Raw genomic sequence first — 13486 nt, forward strand, 5'->3', positions numbered from 1 at the left:
AAGACATCTGGCCCTGGGCTTTTTTGGGGGAGGGTTTAAATTCCTAATTTAATCTTTTTACTCGTCATAATTCCATTCACAATTTCTACTGTTTCTTGAGTTTCAATAGTTTGTGTTGTTCTAGGAATTTGTTCATTTGTATTACCCAATTTATAAGCATACAGTTATTCATAAAATTCCCATATAACCCTTTTTTTATTACTATAGATAGTCATGTCCACTCATTCATTTCTGATTTCAGTAATTTGAATCTTTTCTTTTGGTCTTGGTCAGTGTAGCTAAAGATTTGTCAACTTTGTAGTTATTTTCAAAGAATCAACTTTTGGTTTTGTTGATTTTCTCTATTTTCCTGTTCTTTATTTCATTAATATCTATGCTAACGTTTATTACTTCTTTCCTTCAATTTGCTTTTGTTTACTTTGATTTTTTTTTCAGTTTTGTAAAGATGGAAAGTTAGGTTATTGACTTGAAATAACTCTTCTTTTTGTTGTCGTTGTTGAGGAAGATTCGCCCTGAGCTAACATCTGTGCGAATCTTCCCCTATTTTGTTCGTGGGTTGCTGCGACAGCATGGCTGCTGACAAGTGGTGTAGGTCCACACCTGGGAATTGAACCCTGGGCCGCCAACGCAGAGTGTGCCGAACTTAACCACTAGGCCACAGGGCTGGCTCCATTCTTCTTTTTTAATAAAGGCATTTACAGCTCTATATTTCTCCTTAAGCAGTGCGTTAGGTGTATCCTATTAGTTTTCATATTTTATTCAACTCAAAGTATTTTCTAATGTTCCTTGTGATTTCTTCTTTGAACCATTGGTTATTTAGATGTATGTCACTTAATATCCACATATAAGTGAATTTACCAAATTTCCATCTTTTTGATTCTAGTCTAATTCCATTGTTTGGTGATCATATTTGGTATAACTTTGAACCTTTCAAGTGCAAATGAGACTTTTTTTTGGTGAGGAAGATTGGTCCTGAGCTAACATCTGTTGCCTATCTTCCTGTTTTTGCTTGAGGAAGATTGTTGCTGAGCTAACATCGATGGCAATCTTCCTCCATTTTGTATGTGGGACACCACCACTGCATGGCATGATGAGAGGTGCATAGGTCCACATCTGGGGTCTGAACCCCGGGGCGCCGAAGTGGAGTGTGCAAACTTAACTACTATGCCACCAGGCTGGCCCCTGAGATATTTTTTTAAAGTGCCTTAGCATGTGGTTTATCTTGGAGAATTTCTGATTTTCACTTGAGAAGAATGTGTATTCTGCTGTTGGTGTGCAGTGTCCATCTATGTGTTAGGACTTGCTATTTTACAGTGTTGTTCAAACCTTATTTATTTGTTGGTCTTCTGCCCAGCTGTCCTAGTTGACCATTTTTGAAAGTGTGGTATTGAAGTTTCCAAGTATTATTGTTGAATTCTCTATTTCTCTTTTCAATTCTGTCAGTTTTTGCTTTATGCATATTAGGGCTGTTGTTAGGTACATATGTTTTTGTTATATCCTCTTGATGTATTGATTCCATGTGGTTTTGATAAACCAACTTTACCTCTAGTTTTAGAAATGAAGCATTGACCTGGGCTAAGGCACGAGTACATTCTACTTTCACTTTCTACACTGGTCACACTGGTTTAGGGTTGAATATATGTGCTGAGTTGGACCAATCAGTGTCAATTTTAGGACTTTTTTGGGGGAAATTCTGAGATATTGAGGCTGGGAAGTAAAGAATATGGAAGAGTTCCTTGAAACTGCTAGTGCTATGAGAGAAGTCATTATGAAAATTTGGTCCATGTAGGGGAAGGCAAAACAGAGAGACTTACTGAAACAGGGTTACCATCTGATCAGACCATACCGCAAGCATGAGCTACTCAATTATTTGAGGCAATAAATTCCCTTTATTATCTAAGTCTGTTTGTCTTTTACTTGCAACTTAAAGTATTTTGACCCAATAACCAACCTCACCTTAATGATTCAACAGATGTCTGAAAGTGCGATTTTTTTCTTTTTTGATAAAGATTGACCCTGAGCTAATATCTGTTGCCAATCTTCCTTTTTTTTTTTTTTGCTTGAGGAAGACTGTTGCTAAGCTAATATCTGTGCCAATTTTCCTCCATTTTCATGTTGGACGCCGCCACAGCATGGCTTGACAAGCAGTGCTAGGTCTGCACCCAGGATCCGAACCTGTGAACCCTGGGCTGCCAAAGCAGAGTGCGCAAATTTAACCACTATGCCCCTGGACAGCCACTGAAAGTATGATCTTAATAATACTGAAGAAATATTTTTTGCCCACATAGTTCTGCTTGGCACTTGGAAAACTGATGTGGCTGGCATGTTATAAAATTTTACTGAATGAAGGATATACAATAACTACTGTTTTCATGCTTAGATGTCATCCAGGAGTGTGGAGTTAAAACAGAAATTTTACCTAATATTTGTTTCCTTTGTCATAATCAAGTGATAAAGATCCAATTTGTTCATTCACCCAGATATTCATTCATTCATTTTCCTCCACATGTAATGATAGGGGAATGTGTTTCAAACTCTTTGCCTAAAGCACAGAAACAAATACATTTTATACCATAACACACACAACCACACATATTTCATATATATATTTCATGAAATATACTTATCCTCACTATGTGATACACTCTATTTCTGTTCTATTTTTATTCTTTTCCATTTTTAATATAATTCTGGTCTTGATCCACCAAACTGATTTTAAAATCCAGTAATGGGTCATGGCCCATAGTTTAAAATACATTGCAATAGGCTAGGGGTATATTGAAAATAAATAATGAGGATGGCATGGGCACTGACTACATCAAAATGGGAGTGGAGTGCTGGAATAGGGTCTGCTGTCTGTATCAAACGTTCAGCTGCTGGGAGCTAACAGAGAGAGACCAGGGCAGTCAGTGAAGCAGAGGTTACTTAAGAGGTTCAGGGCAGGGGCTCTTCTGCAACTAGCGTGTAAGTCCAGGATCTCAATATTTTAACAACCACGCTAGCCTTTCTAGTCCACCAGTGAATATCAGTCTTTGATACCAAACTGCATAATGTGATCTCTGCCCTTAATTATCTAATAGTAAAGTTCAAACATGTAGACACATAGCTACAATATGTATAGGTATGAGAATTCAGTTATCATTAAGAGAAAGAACCAGAAAATGTCTAGTTTAAATCTTGTTTATATTACTTCTTTTTATTTTTGTATATTTTCTTATTAAACTATCTTGAAGAGCATAGATGTCTACTTGTGTTGACATTTAATAGCTTTTTCATTACATATAATGCATATCCACACACCTCTAGATGTAGTAACTCTTTTAAAAGTGAGTTTTAAACAAACCTAAGTAAATTTGCTCCTCATTGATTAGGAATTCCCCAAACTGCCTCCACAACTGAATCCAATCTACCTCAATACACATTTACCAGGCTTACAATACCTGTAAAAAAATTGTTAGCAAATGCAAAGATAATATGTTGGGCAGACAGAAATATGTCTAAATTATTCTGTTATAAGGCAGACTGTTATCAATGGAATTTGCGAAAATTGAGGGATAAGCCATTAAATTTTAAACTCAAAGCATAATTACATTCGGTTAAATGAACAGATAGTGTTTATGGCTCAGTGAGTTTTGTTTTTTTTTTAAGATTGGCACCTGAGCTAACAACTGTTGCCAATCTTCTTTTTCATTTTCTGCTTTTTCTCCCCAAATCCCCCCAGCACATAGCTGTATATTTTAGTTGTGGGTCCTTCTAGTTGTGGCATGTGGGATGCTGCCTCAGCGTGACCTGATGAGCGGTGCCATGTCTGTGCCCAGGATCCGAACGAGCAAAACCCTGGGCCACGGAAGCAGAGCGCGAGAACTTAACCACTCAGACATGGGGCCGGCTCCTAGAGCTCAATGAGTTTTGACAAATGCACAAACTTGCCAATCAAGATACAGAAAGTATCTAGAAAATTTCCTTGTACCCCTTTCTAGTCAATCCCCTTCCAAGCTCAAAAGAAACCGTTTTGGTTTCTATTCTCAAAGGTTAGTTAAACCTTCCTATTGATGGAATTGTACAGTACCTACTCTTTTATGTCTGTCTTCTTTCACTCAACATGCTTTTGAGATTCACCCACGTTGTAGTGTGTATCAAGTGTATATCAGTATGAATAGCAGTCTGTTGTGGGACTGTATCACAATTTATTTATCCATTCTTCTGTTGATGAACATTTGGGTTGTTTTTGACTTTTTGCTATTTTGAATAAACTAGACAATTCTGAATGAACAAATTGAGGTTTTTAAAATTTGAACTATTTTAAGAAATTCCTTATTCATAAACAAAGTTAGACTGAGTGTCCGCAATTTAATGCTTATTTAAATGCTTCTTCATGGCAGTAGCAATAAATCATTGCAATTTTTTTTAAAAAAACAAAGTGACTGTTTTTCTATCTTTACACTGTAGTCTGATATACTTAAGTCAGTTACTTAACTACATAAATTGGGATTAGACTCTTGTAACCCACAACTTCTCTTAGCCCAGAACGCCAAGAAGAGATGTGGTATTACAGGTGTTTGTCCTTTATTTTCTTTTCAAGAACAGACTTAGGAAAGGTAGGACCTTCACCCTGCTCTGTAGTAAAACATCTCTTATCTTGTGGGTGGATATAACTTCCAGATGCCCAAGGACTTTGTTCCCATGCCAATCTGAATGACAAAAGGCAGAAACTCTAACCTTATTTATCAGTGTCCTTTGCACAACACTGTGAGCACTGAGAAAAGAAATCTATAGAATAAAGCTTTTTGTTTTTAGAATGCTATTTTACAACCCCATGGAAGAGCAGGAGCTGAGATGCTGAAAAAACTGAAAGCAAAGGGATGGAAAGGAAATGAGGGGTGGGCAAGGTTCACAAAATGACAGAATTCTTCCTTTTGGTTTGAAGGTTCTTTCTATCAAAATTCCTTCACAAAGATATGATTTTATTTAATATTGTGTACCTGCCTTTTATTTAAGCTCAGTTAAACAAGGTCTTAATGAAGATTTTTTTTCTTTCTTGCTGCAAGACTGTTGGTAAAGATGTGTTTGGGTGAGATTTTTCTTAAACTGGGGTCTTCAGGGCCCCAGGTGTTGCGCTATATACTTGGCCAGTTTGAGAGTCTACCAATATGTTTTAGTTTAGTCTTGTGTCTAATTTCAGCATTGCTTAAAAACAATATTTACCACACATTAAACTAAAACTTCTCTTTTGCTATGATAATTCACAACCATAGACATTTTCCTAAAGTAAGACTTGACTTTCTTTATTCCTTTTTTTTTTTTTACTTTTCTTTATTGCGGTAAAACATTCATAAAATTTACCATGTTAACCATTTTTAAGTGTATAGTTCAATGGTAGTAAGTACATTCACATTGTTGTGTAGACTTTAATTTCTTACAGCAGTTTTCCTTAACCTAGAATTTAAGAGTATTTAATAAGTTTCAAAAGATAATTTTTTTCCTTTAAAAAGGATCTGTATATTAATCGAGATTAGGAATCAGTATTTTAGGTAATAAATTCCTCTTACAATATACGATTTCTCTCTCGTGAGAAACGAGTATACTTTCTCTCTTTGGATAATGAGAAAGATATAGACCATTGTGGTTTTTCCCTTTTTTACCTAGAAACGCAGAACAAAATTCAATCTTTGGTTGCGTTATTTCCTCTGTTCCCAATACAATTATTTGCCTATATATTTCTTTGTCTTTCTTTAATCATAAATTGTTCTATTTTACCTGTTTATATTTTACCTAGTTTCGAACTCTTTTTAGGAAATAGGCACTATGTAAGTTTTAAACGCACGCTGAAAATGTTGGCTCAAAGTAGTAAACTATAAGTTACAGCTGAATTCAATCTAAATTTTAGGAACTCCTTTCTTCAACAATAGCAACTAACATGTTTAAAGTACCTAGAATGTACCAGGGAATTGTGTTAACCAATTTCCTGTGAATTATCTAGTAAAACCCTATGATGTAGTTACTAGTGTCACTGCTCCTTCACAAGAGGCCCAAAGAAATGAAGAATCCTCCGCAATGTCCTGAAGCGGTGCTGCTGGGACCCCAGTCTGGGTGGATTCCAAAGCTCAGGCTCCGGAACCACAACGCACCCTGCACAACAAGCCGCACACCCAACTTGGCATTATTGATGGCTTTTCTGAGATTCTTTGCGAGAGAATACTCACTGCTACCCCCAACAAAGCGGAAGCCCATCTTGCAGCAAACTTTTTGCTCTTGTGCCAAGTTTCCTACCACGTCCGCCCTCTCCGTGGAGTCCCAGCCCACGCTCCGACCCTCGGCCCCTACAGAGCCTCGTCCCCTCAGACCCTCGTGCCTCAACAGAGCCCCTCCCCCTCTCGCCCTGGCAACCACAGCAGAGCCCTGTCCCCTCGCACCTTGGTCTCCCTGCCCAGCCTGGTCCCTTCAGACCCCGATCTCTTAGCAGGGCCCGACTCCTCCGACTGACGATCCCCGCAGGGCCCCGTTCCCTCAGACCCTCGTCCTCGACTCCTCAGACCCTGCTTTTTCCAGCACAGCTGCGATTCTTGTGGCGCAGCAGACAGCAGCACCCCTCAGCAAACTTTCGCAGAGACTTCTTACAAAGGTCCCATTCCAACCCCTAATTAAGGGCACTTCTCTACATTTCCCTTTTCCAAATTCTCCCAGAATCCTGCTTTTTTTGTATTCTCCTCTTTTTCTGCTTCTCACTCACTCTCCTCAACCTCCCCCACCATCTCGTGGCCCAGCTGTAATTCCCGGACCACAGGCCAAAACTCACCCAACGCCCGCTTCTCCGCGAGTGGCAATCCCCAACGGCTCCGTGCTTTACCTCGTACCTCGGTTGCTCCTGGTCTCACGGCCAGGCGCTCCCCACACTCGCCCCGCCCCAAGTAGGCCTTTCGGCTAGACTTCCCCTAAGCCCCTCCCCCTCCGAGTCTATTGGTCACCGTTCCTAAAAAGTCCCGCCCCCTAACTTCCAGCCCGCCTCCCTACCCCGCTTCCCTTGTTTTCATTCCCCCTGTCACACGAGGCAGTGGCAAACCCGAAGGGGGCGGGGCGAAGCGGAGGCCGGGAAGGGGGCGGAAAGTGAAAGGCACAGAGCGCCTCTCTTTCCCCCGTCTGACTCGTTTCTCGACTGCTCCGGGCTGCCGTTGTATTGTGGGATCGCGGCGCCGCGCCTGAGACGCTGGGATCCGCAGGGGCGCCCACTCGCTAGCACCTCCTGTCGTCCGTAAGGCTGCCCTGCTATTTCTCGGCACCCCAACTCCCCCCCGTCGCCTCCTCCTCCATCCTCCAGTTCAAAATGGCGGCGGCGGCGGCAGCGGCGGCGGCGATGGCTCCTCCGGGCTGCCCGGGTTCGTGCCCCAACTTCGCCGTAGTCTGCTCCTTCTTGGAGCGCTACGGGCCGCTGCTCGACCTGCCTGAGTTGCCGTTCCCCGAGCTGGAGCGGGTGCTGCAGGCGCCGCCGCCGGACGTCGGCAACGGAGAAGGTAAGCAAGGGGCCCGAACGCCCGGCGGGAAGCGGCCCTGGCACGCTCCTTCGCTTGGCTCTTCACAGACACCCGGAGCCTCCGCGGCTCTGTCCTCCCCCTGGGGCACAGCTCCGCCCGGCGGGTCTTCTCCGCCCAGCCCCCGGGGTCTAGGGCAGTGGGGAGGCGGGGCGGAGGCCCCCTAGGGCCACTCGGCCGGGCGCGGAGCGGAGGTGGGGGCGTCGCGGGCTAGGTGTGGGCTGGGGGCGGGGAGGGCTCGTTGTGCTGGTCGGCTGCCCCTGGGACTGCTACCCCGCGGCGGGGGCCTGCCCCCCACCCTTTCTCCCTCTCGGTGGCGGGGGAAGGGGAGCGCAGGTTCCGGCCAGCTTTGCGCTTTTCTCCTCCTCCCCTCCCTTGCTCCCTCCCCTCCTCCTACCATCCTCCCGACCATCTCAGGGGAGGCTGGGCTCATCTTCTCGGGGCGCCCCTTTCTCTCCCTCCACCTGGGTGGAGGACACTTAAGCTCTCCCTCCCTCTAGTGGGAACTCCCCCGAGAGAGTCGACTCACGTCCCTCTTCTCTTCCCCTCGAGGGCCAGTTTAACCCCCAAAACTCCTTCCTCCGAGTAATGAGCTTTGCTCCTCCCCCATGGGAGGGGGTCCTCCTCCATTCTCGCTTTGCGGAGCGAAGTCGGTTCAGCTTCTCCACTTTGGAGAGTAGAGGGTTAATTTCTCCTCCCCCATAGTTTTCCTCCTCCTTCTTCCTACCTCCCCCAAAATAATAGAAAAGCATCTCCCCACTTTTCCAATCCCTTCCCCCTTCATCTTGGCAGCAGGGCTTAGGGGAAGAAGAAGTCGCCCTCCCATTTGCAGGGTGGGGTGGTTAGTATGTAGGCTGGAGGAGGGGCTCAGACGGAGGGGGAAACAGTTGAAGAAGGTGCTTGTTGCTCATGTTTCTCTCTCTGGTGCCGCTGGTCTATTATTGGTGTTCGCAAGTGGTGCTCCTTCCACATAAGGCCACCGCGCGGGTGCAGGGCGCATGCTCTGCCCGGCCCCATTGAAACTTCCTGCTGCTGCTGCTGCTGCTGCTGCTGCTGCTGCTGCTGGTTCTTTCGCTGGAGCATCTCAGCGTTGCTCCTCTTTGCCTCCAGCTCTCACACTGAGCGCATACGCTCACCCCCTATTTATTCCCGATCTATGCCTCTCCTTTTCTGGCACATTTCTCCCCTCGGAGGAGGGTTTTTTTGTTGTACTCTGAGCATTGCCTTTATCTGGGAACAGCCCTTGGCTGGAGACGAAACGTTTGCCAAATAGGTCCCCCCCCTTCTTGTCCGTATTAGGTGGCCAAAGTGGATTGGATATTGTACAAGATTGATAGCCATTTCCTTTCCAAAAAAGCAGGGTCGCTCGTTAGTTCTCCACGGAAATGAAGAAGTTTCTGTTCACAGAATACATTTACATTGCTAGGAAGGACCCAAGTGTGAAGTTCTTCAAAATATTACTTAGAGAGAAAGTGGTGTTGTGGCTATCAAACACTCAAATTAATACACTTGTGGTACAGGCCTTATCTCTTACCTGTCCAAATCTCCTTTACCCTTAACAAACTCTAGCATATAGAAAGCTAATTTTTTATAGTACAAAATAAGAGAGTGATTAGTTACATTATATAAAGACTTCCTGCAGAATTTCTTTAAAAGTTAAGCTCTCCAATATAGTAATTTCATTATCCAATTGTATTTACATTCAATTTTTAAGGAAATAGCCTTTTTTTTTGTGAAGTAGAATGCCTTAGTAAGTTGCTTTTAGGAAATGATAGTAATGTATCTATCAGAAATGTGGGAATTTGGGGAAAGAGATTGCTGGTAAATTGTTGTTGAAATTTTCTTGGAACAAGTTGAAAGGCAGGCATAGACTTTCTGTGATGGCATTGTATTTTGGGTGGTATACAAGACTGCTTGCCCTTCCATTCCTTTTAAGTATTTTGGCCACTGACTTATATTAGTAACAGAAGAAAAAATATCAGGATCAGTTTAATACTTCATGTTGCTTTTCTATCTGGAGTTGAGCAAGGGGCCAACAGCTAAGTAAAAAATGGGAAATAATCTGGGCTAAGAGGTTATACCAGTGGGCTCAGCCACTGCATTACCGTTGGTATAGTTGCAACTATAATAATAGATCTTGTCATAAGGTGAGCTAAGAGTAATTATTAATTAATGTTACATAGTTCAAGACACTTGGCAAATGAAAAGTCTCTGCAGGTGACATGCAGTTACTGTGCAGGGGAAGGATTTTAAGGCCTTTGATGATGGTTAACCTACTTGTAATCGTTGATAAATGCTGGTCCAGCTAACGAGAGCTGAACTGAGTCTTTTTGGGAAGGAGTTATGGTATACTAGAAAGTTAAAAGACAGGGGTTTTAGTGACAAACAGTGTAATATATAGATTGTAGGGCAAATTACTTAATTTCTGTGGACCTCAGTTCAGTAATTAGAGTATCTGAGGATCAAATGAAATGTTTCAAAAATCCTTTCATAAACTCAGTCCTTATAAACATTCTTATATTATGAATTTTATTAAGGATGTTTGTGAGATAGAAGACACACAAGTGCATTTAGAATTAAAATGTTAAATTTTTAGTATGTTGTGAGAAGGAGGTTTGAGCACAGGTATAATATTGAGGTATTGTGCTCTTGAGGAAAAGTCTTTGTTATCAAATGAGTTTTGCTCTACATAAATTTAAGTGTTTTTATTTTTATTTATTTATTTATTTATTTTATTGAGGAAGATTAGCGCTGAGCTAACTACTGCCAATTCTCCTCCTTTTGCTGAGGAAGCCTGGCCCTGAGCTAACATCGTGCCCATCTTCCTTTATTTTATACGTGGGACGCCTACCACAGCATGGCATGCCAAGTGGTGCCATGTCTGCACCCGGGATCCGACCCCGCGATCCCCAGGCTGTTAAGTGTTTTTAAAAGGCAATTCGTAGTGCCATTTAAAGAACTCTAGTTTATAAAACTTTCGGTTTTTTCCTAGTGTGATTATCCATAAAAGGTGTTTTTTAAAGTATATTCTTCTGAGTTGCCAGTTTAATAACTTTTACCTAGTTGTTCATTGTGATCGGTGTATCAATGTTAGAACATCCTTTGGGGGAGATTGTAGTTCTCTGTATTGTCCTTGTTTAAGTACTTTATGATCTTTCCCCTAGAAATTTGTTTATAAGTTTTAATTTGATATTGTGGCTTCAGTTTAAAATGCTTCCTTCATCCCCCATGGAGTCAGTTATGAAATTTGTTTTTATAAACTACTCGTTTAGTTTTAACGATGTAATTATAGCAAACTTTTATTGAGCATTTACTATGTGCAAACATCATCTCATTATTCCTTACAACTATTCTCTGAGGTTGGCACTGTTATTCTTATTTGTCAGGCATAGAAACTAAGGTTCAAGAGATTGATTCAGTGGCCCAGTGCCCAAGATTATACAGTTATTACTAGAGTCTGATTTCTAATTCAGGTCTGTCTGAGTCCCAGGCCACACAATTCTACCTTGCCATTGAGCCGTGCTTGCCAAACTGTACCAGGGTGCCTCAGGGTATTGCCAACAACTTGCAGAGACACTGTCTGGTAGTTTAAATTTTCAATGGAGATACAGCAGTACTTGACATTTGGTGGTTGCCAGCTGATCTACTAGCTTGAGATAGTACATGGTTTCAACATTAGATTGTGCTACATTCCTTCTGATGACACACATTTGTGAAGTTGGGTTTTGGGGAACTGCTGTGATAAAATGCTAATTTTGCATGAAAATTAGCGTGGAATAGGAAATAAGGATAGCAATGTCCAGTCTGATCCCAGTATTTGAGAAGTTGTGCAGTGCCCAACTATAATATACATTCTATAAGAATTATGGTTATTGAAGAATGAAGTAAAAAATGTAATTTTTTTCAGCTGAGGTAGATTAGTTTTTCAAATGGCTACTAACAGTTTAATGAGAAGTACTGTTATTATTTCTTGGCTTAGGGATGATTTGAAAAAATTCCTGAAATATTGAGGGTGCCATGAACCTAGAAAGCTTGGCGACCTATGCCCTCCCAGTTCTGTGCTCTGTAGACTTTCCCAGCTTCCTCCTGACTGGAGGTGGATGATCAGGAGGTATGGATACAAATAAAAGTGAACATTGACTTTGTGAGATTACCAGTGCTCAAGGCTCACTCCTCTCCTGCAGAGGACATTCTATTTCAAGAGAAGAATATACTTTTTCATTCTTTAAAGATATTCTTTGTATGGGTATTGGTTGAAAAGTTACACATATCTGCTAACAGTCTATTAAGGTATGTATGGATAATAGGTTATAATTCCCATAGTTTTTACTGTGGTTGACTGAGTTATAGTATTAAGTAAGTTAAATCATTAGGTTTTTTAGTTTGATTTTTTTTTAAGATTTTGTTTTTTTAGGGCAGTTTTAGGTTTGACTTGTTTTTTGCATTTATTAATGATGTGAAAGTTAACTCTAGCGATCAAAATGTTAACTATAAAAGGATATACCTTTTATAGGTATATAATATTGAATTAAATATAAATATAGGTATTAAATATAAAAGGATATACTTGGAGTCATGATTGTAATTTAGTATATCCTCTCCTGCTGGTGCTAATTGAATTGTGTGACAATAGTTTTTAGGTGCATTTGATAAAGTAGAAAGTGACTTTACCAGAACTGGAGCCACCATCTATTGTTTTAAGTAAAGGGTCTTACCAGATGCACGTGCCAGGAGTTGGATGGGTCTACAGTGGTAGACCATTGTGGTAGCATCGCTGCAATCAGAGCCTGGTTTGGTTGAAAATGTCCAGCTTTAGCTCTTCCATCCTTGATAAAAGAAATATTCCTTAAACATTTATTTAGAGGGAAAGAACAAAATGTATCTGTTCTTCATCATTTTTGGTGTATCACAGAGTTGAGGTAACCAAAAGTTATGGAAGTTTGGAGGGAGGTTGCTGGCATTATCCTGGACTGGAGATAATAGGGGCAAAAGGATTTCTCTGGCTAAATTGGGCCTGTGAATGCAAATAGACCGACTTGCTTTTATTACGAAATTTGCCTTGAAATTTGTCTATGTTAAATTCTCAGCTAGTAAGAAAGGCAAGCATTTATTAGCTACTTCATTTATTTAATGTGTGTATTGAGTATCTACTATGTGCTAAGTACAGTAAACATAGTGGGGATTTTTAAAAAAACATTAGACATGAGAGCTTCTTTTAAGGATTTTCTAGTCTAGTAAGAAGTAGCTAGGTTGAGTGTGAGTTATTATCACTGTTCAAAGACATTATTTTCTCTGGGATCTTATCAAGTGGAGTAGTAGTCTATGAATTCTAGTCTATAAATTAATAGACTAAAATTATCTCTATGATAATTTTTATGGTGAGATGTACAGCCATATGCAGTGTGGAAAAGTAAGAACAGTTCAGACCCAAAGTACATTTTAGTCTGAATCATGTATTCAGGGAAGGTATTTATGTGTTCCTGGATTTAAGAAAATTTCTTTGGCTCTCTACCTGATGGATATAGTCTTAATAATATTATGCCTGGGTGTTTTTTGTTTTGTTTTGTTTTTCTGTTTTTTATGATATAGTCGATCCCATTACAAAGGGTATTTTGGTGTTTTCTATTTTGTTCTTGTGTTAGAATTTTTGTAGTATCAAATATTACTTGAGGGAGTAATCTGGGGTGACTTTTTTTTTTTAATGATGTTCTTTCAAGAAATGTTAATGGATTACTTACTATGTGCCAGGCGCACTTATACTCTGGGGATACATTAATGAGCAAGATAGATAAGATCCTTGCCCTTATGGACCTCACCCTTTAGCAGCAAAGATAGACAGTGAAGGCATGCTTTTTAAAAAAATTTTATTCTGTGGGCAAGTAAATGTGTACTTTGTAATGATACATAATTTAGCGAACTTTGTTTTGTAATTTGTTTAGCTTTGTATTTATCCTATCCAT

At 40.9% G+C, this 13486-nt stretch overlaps 2 protein-coding genes across 3 annotated transcripts in view; one reads left to right on the forward strand and one right to left on the reverse strand.

Annotated features, from left to right (window-relative positions):
- The window catches only part of AAMDC (adipogenesis associated Mth938 domain containing), a 36268-nt gene extending 29335 nt beyond the window's left edge, over positions 1-6933 (reverse strand). Inside the window, exon 1 of the mRNA XM_008524528.2 lies at positions 6797-6933. The gene's annotated coding sequence lies outside the window, so the exon portion shown is untranslated. The remainder of the gene's footprint in view (positions 1-6796) is intronic.
- Positions 6934-7033: 100 nt separating this feature from the next.
- Positions 7034-13486, forward strand: part of RSF1 (remodeling and spacing factor 1) — a 146008-nt gene continuing 139555 nt past the window's right edge. For both annotated transcript variants that reach the window (XM_008524529.2, XM_008524530.2), the window contains exon 1: positions 7034-7508. In XM_008524529.2, the coding sequence (XP_008522751.2) occupies positions 7322-7508 (187 nt within the window). In that variant the 5' untranslated portion in view covers positions 7034-7321. The remainder of the gene's footprint in view (positions 7509-13486) is intronic.

The sequence above is a fragment of the Equus przewalskii genome, chromosome 6 (assembly GCF_037783145.1).
Source record: "Equus przewalskii isolate Varuska chromosome 6, EquPr2, whole genome shotgun sequence".
Classification (NCBI taxonomy): domain Eukaryota; kingdom Metazoa; phylum Chordata; class Mammalia; order Perissodactyla; family Equidae; genus Equus; species Equus przewalskii.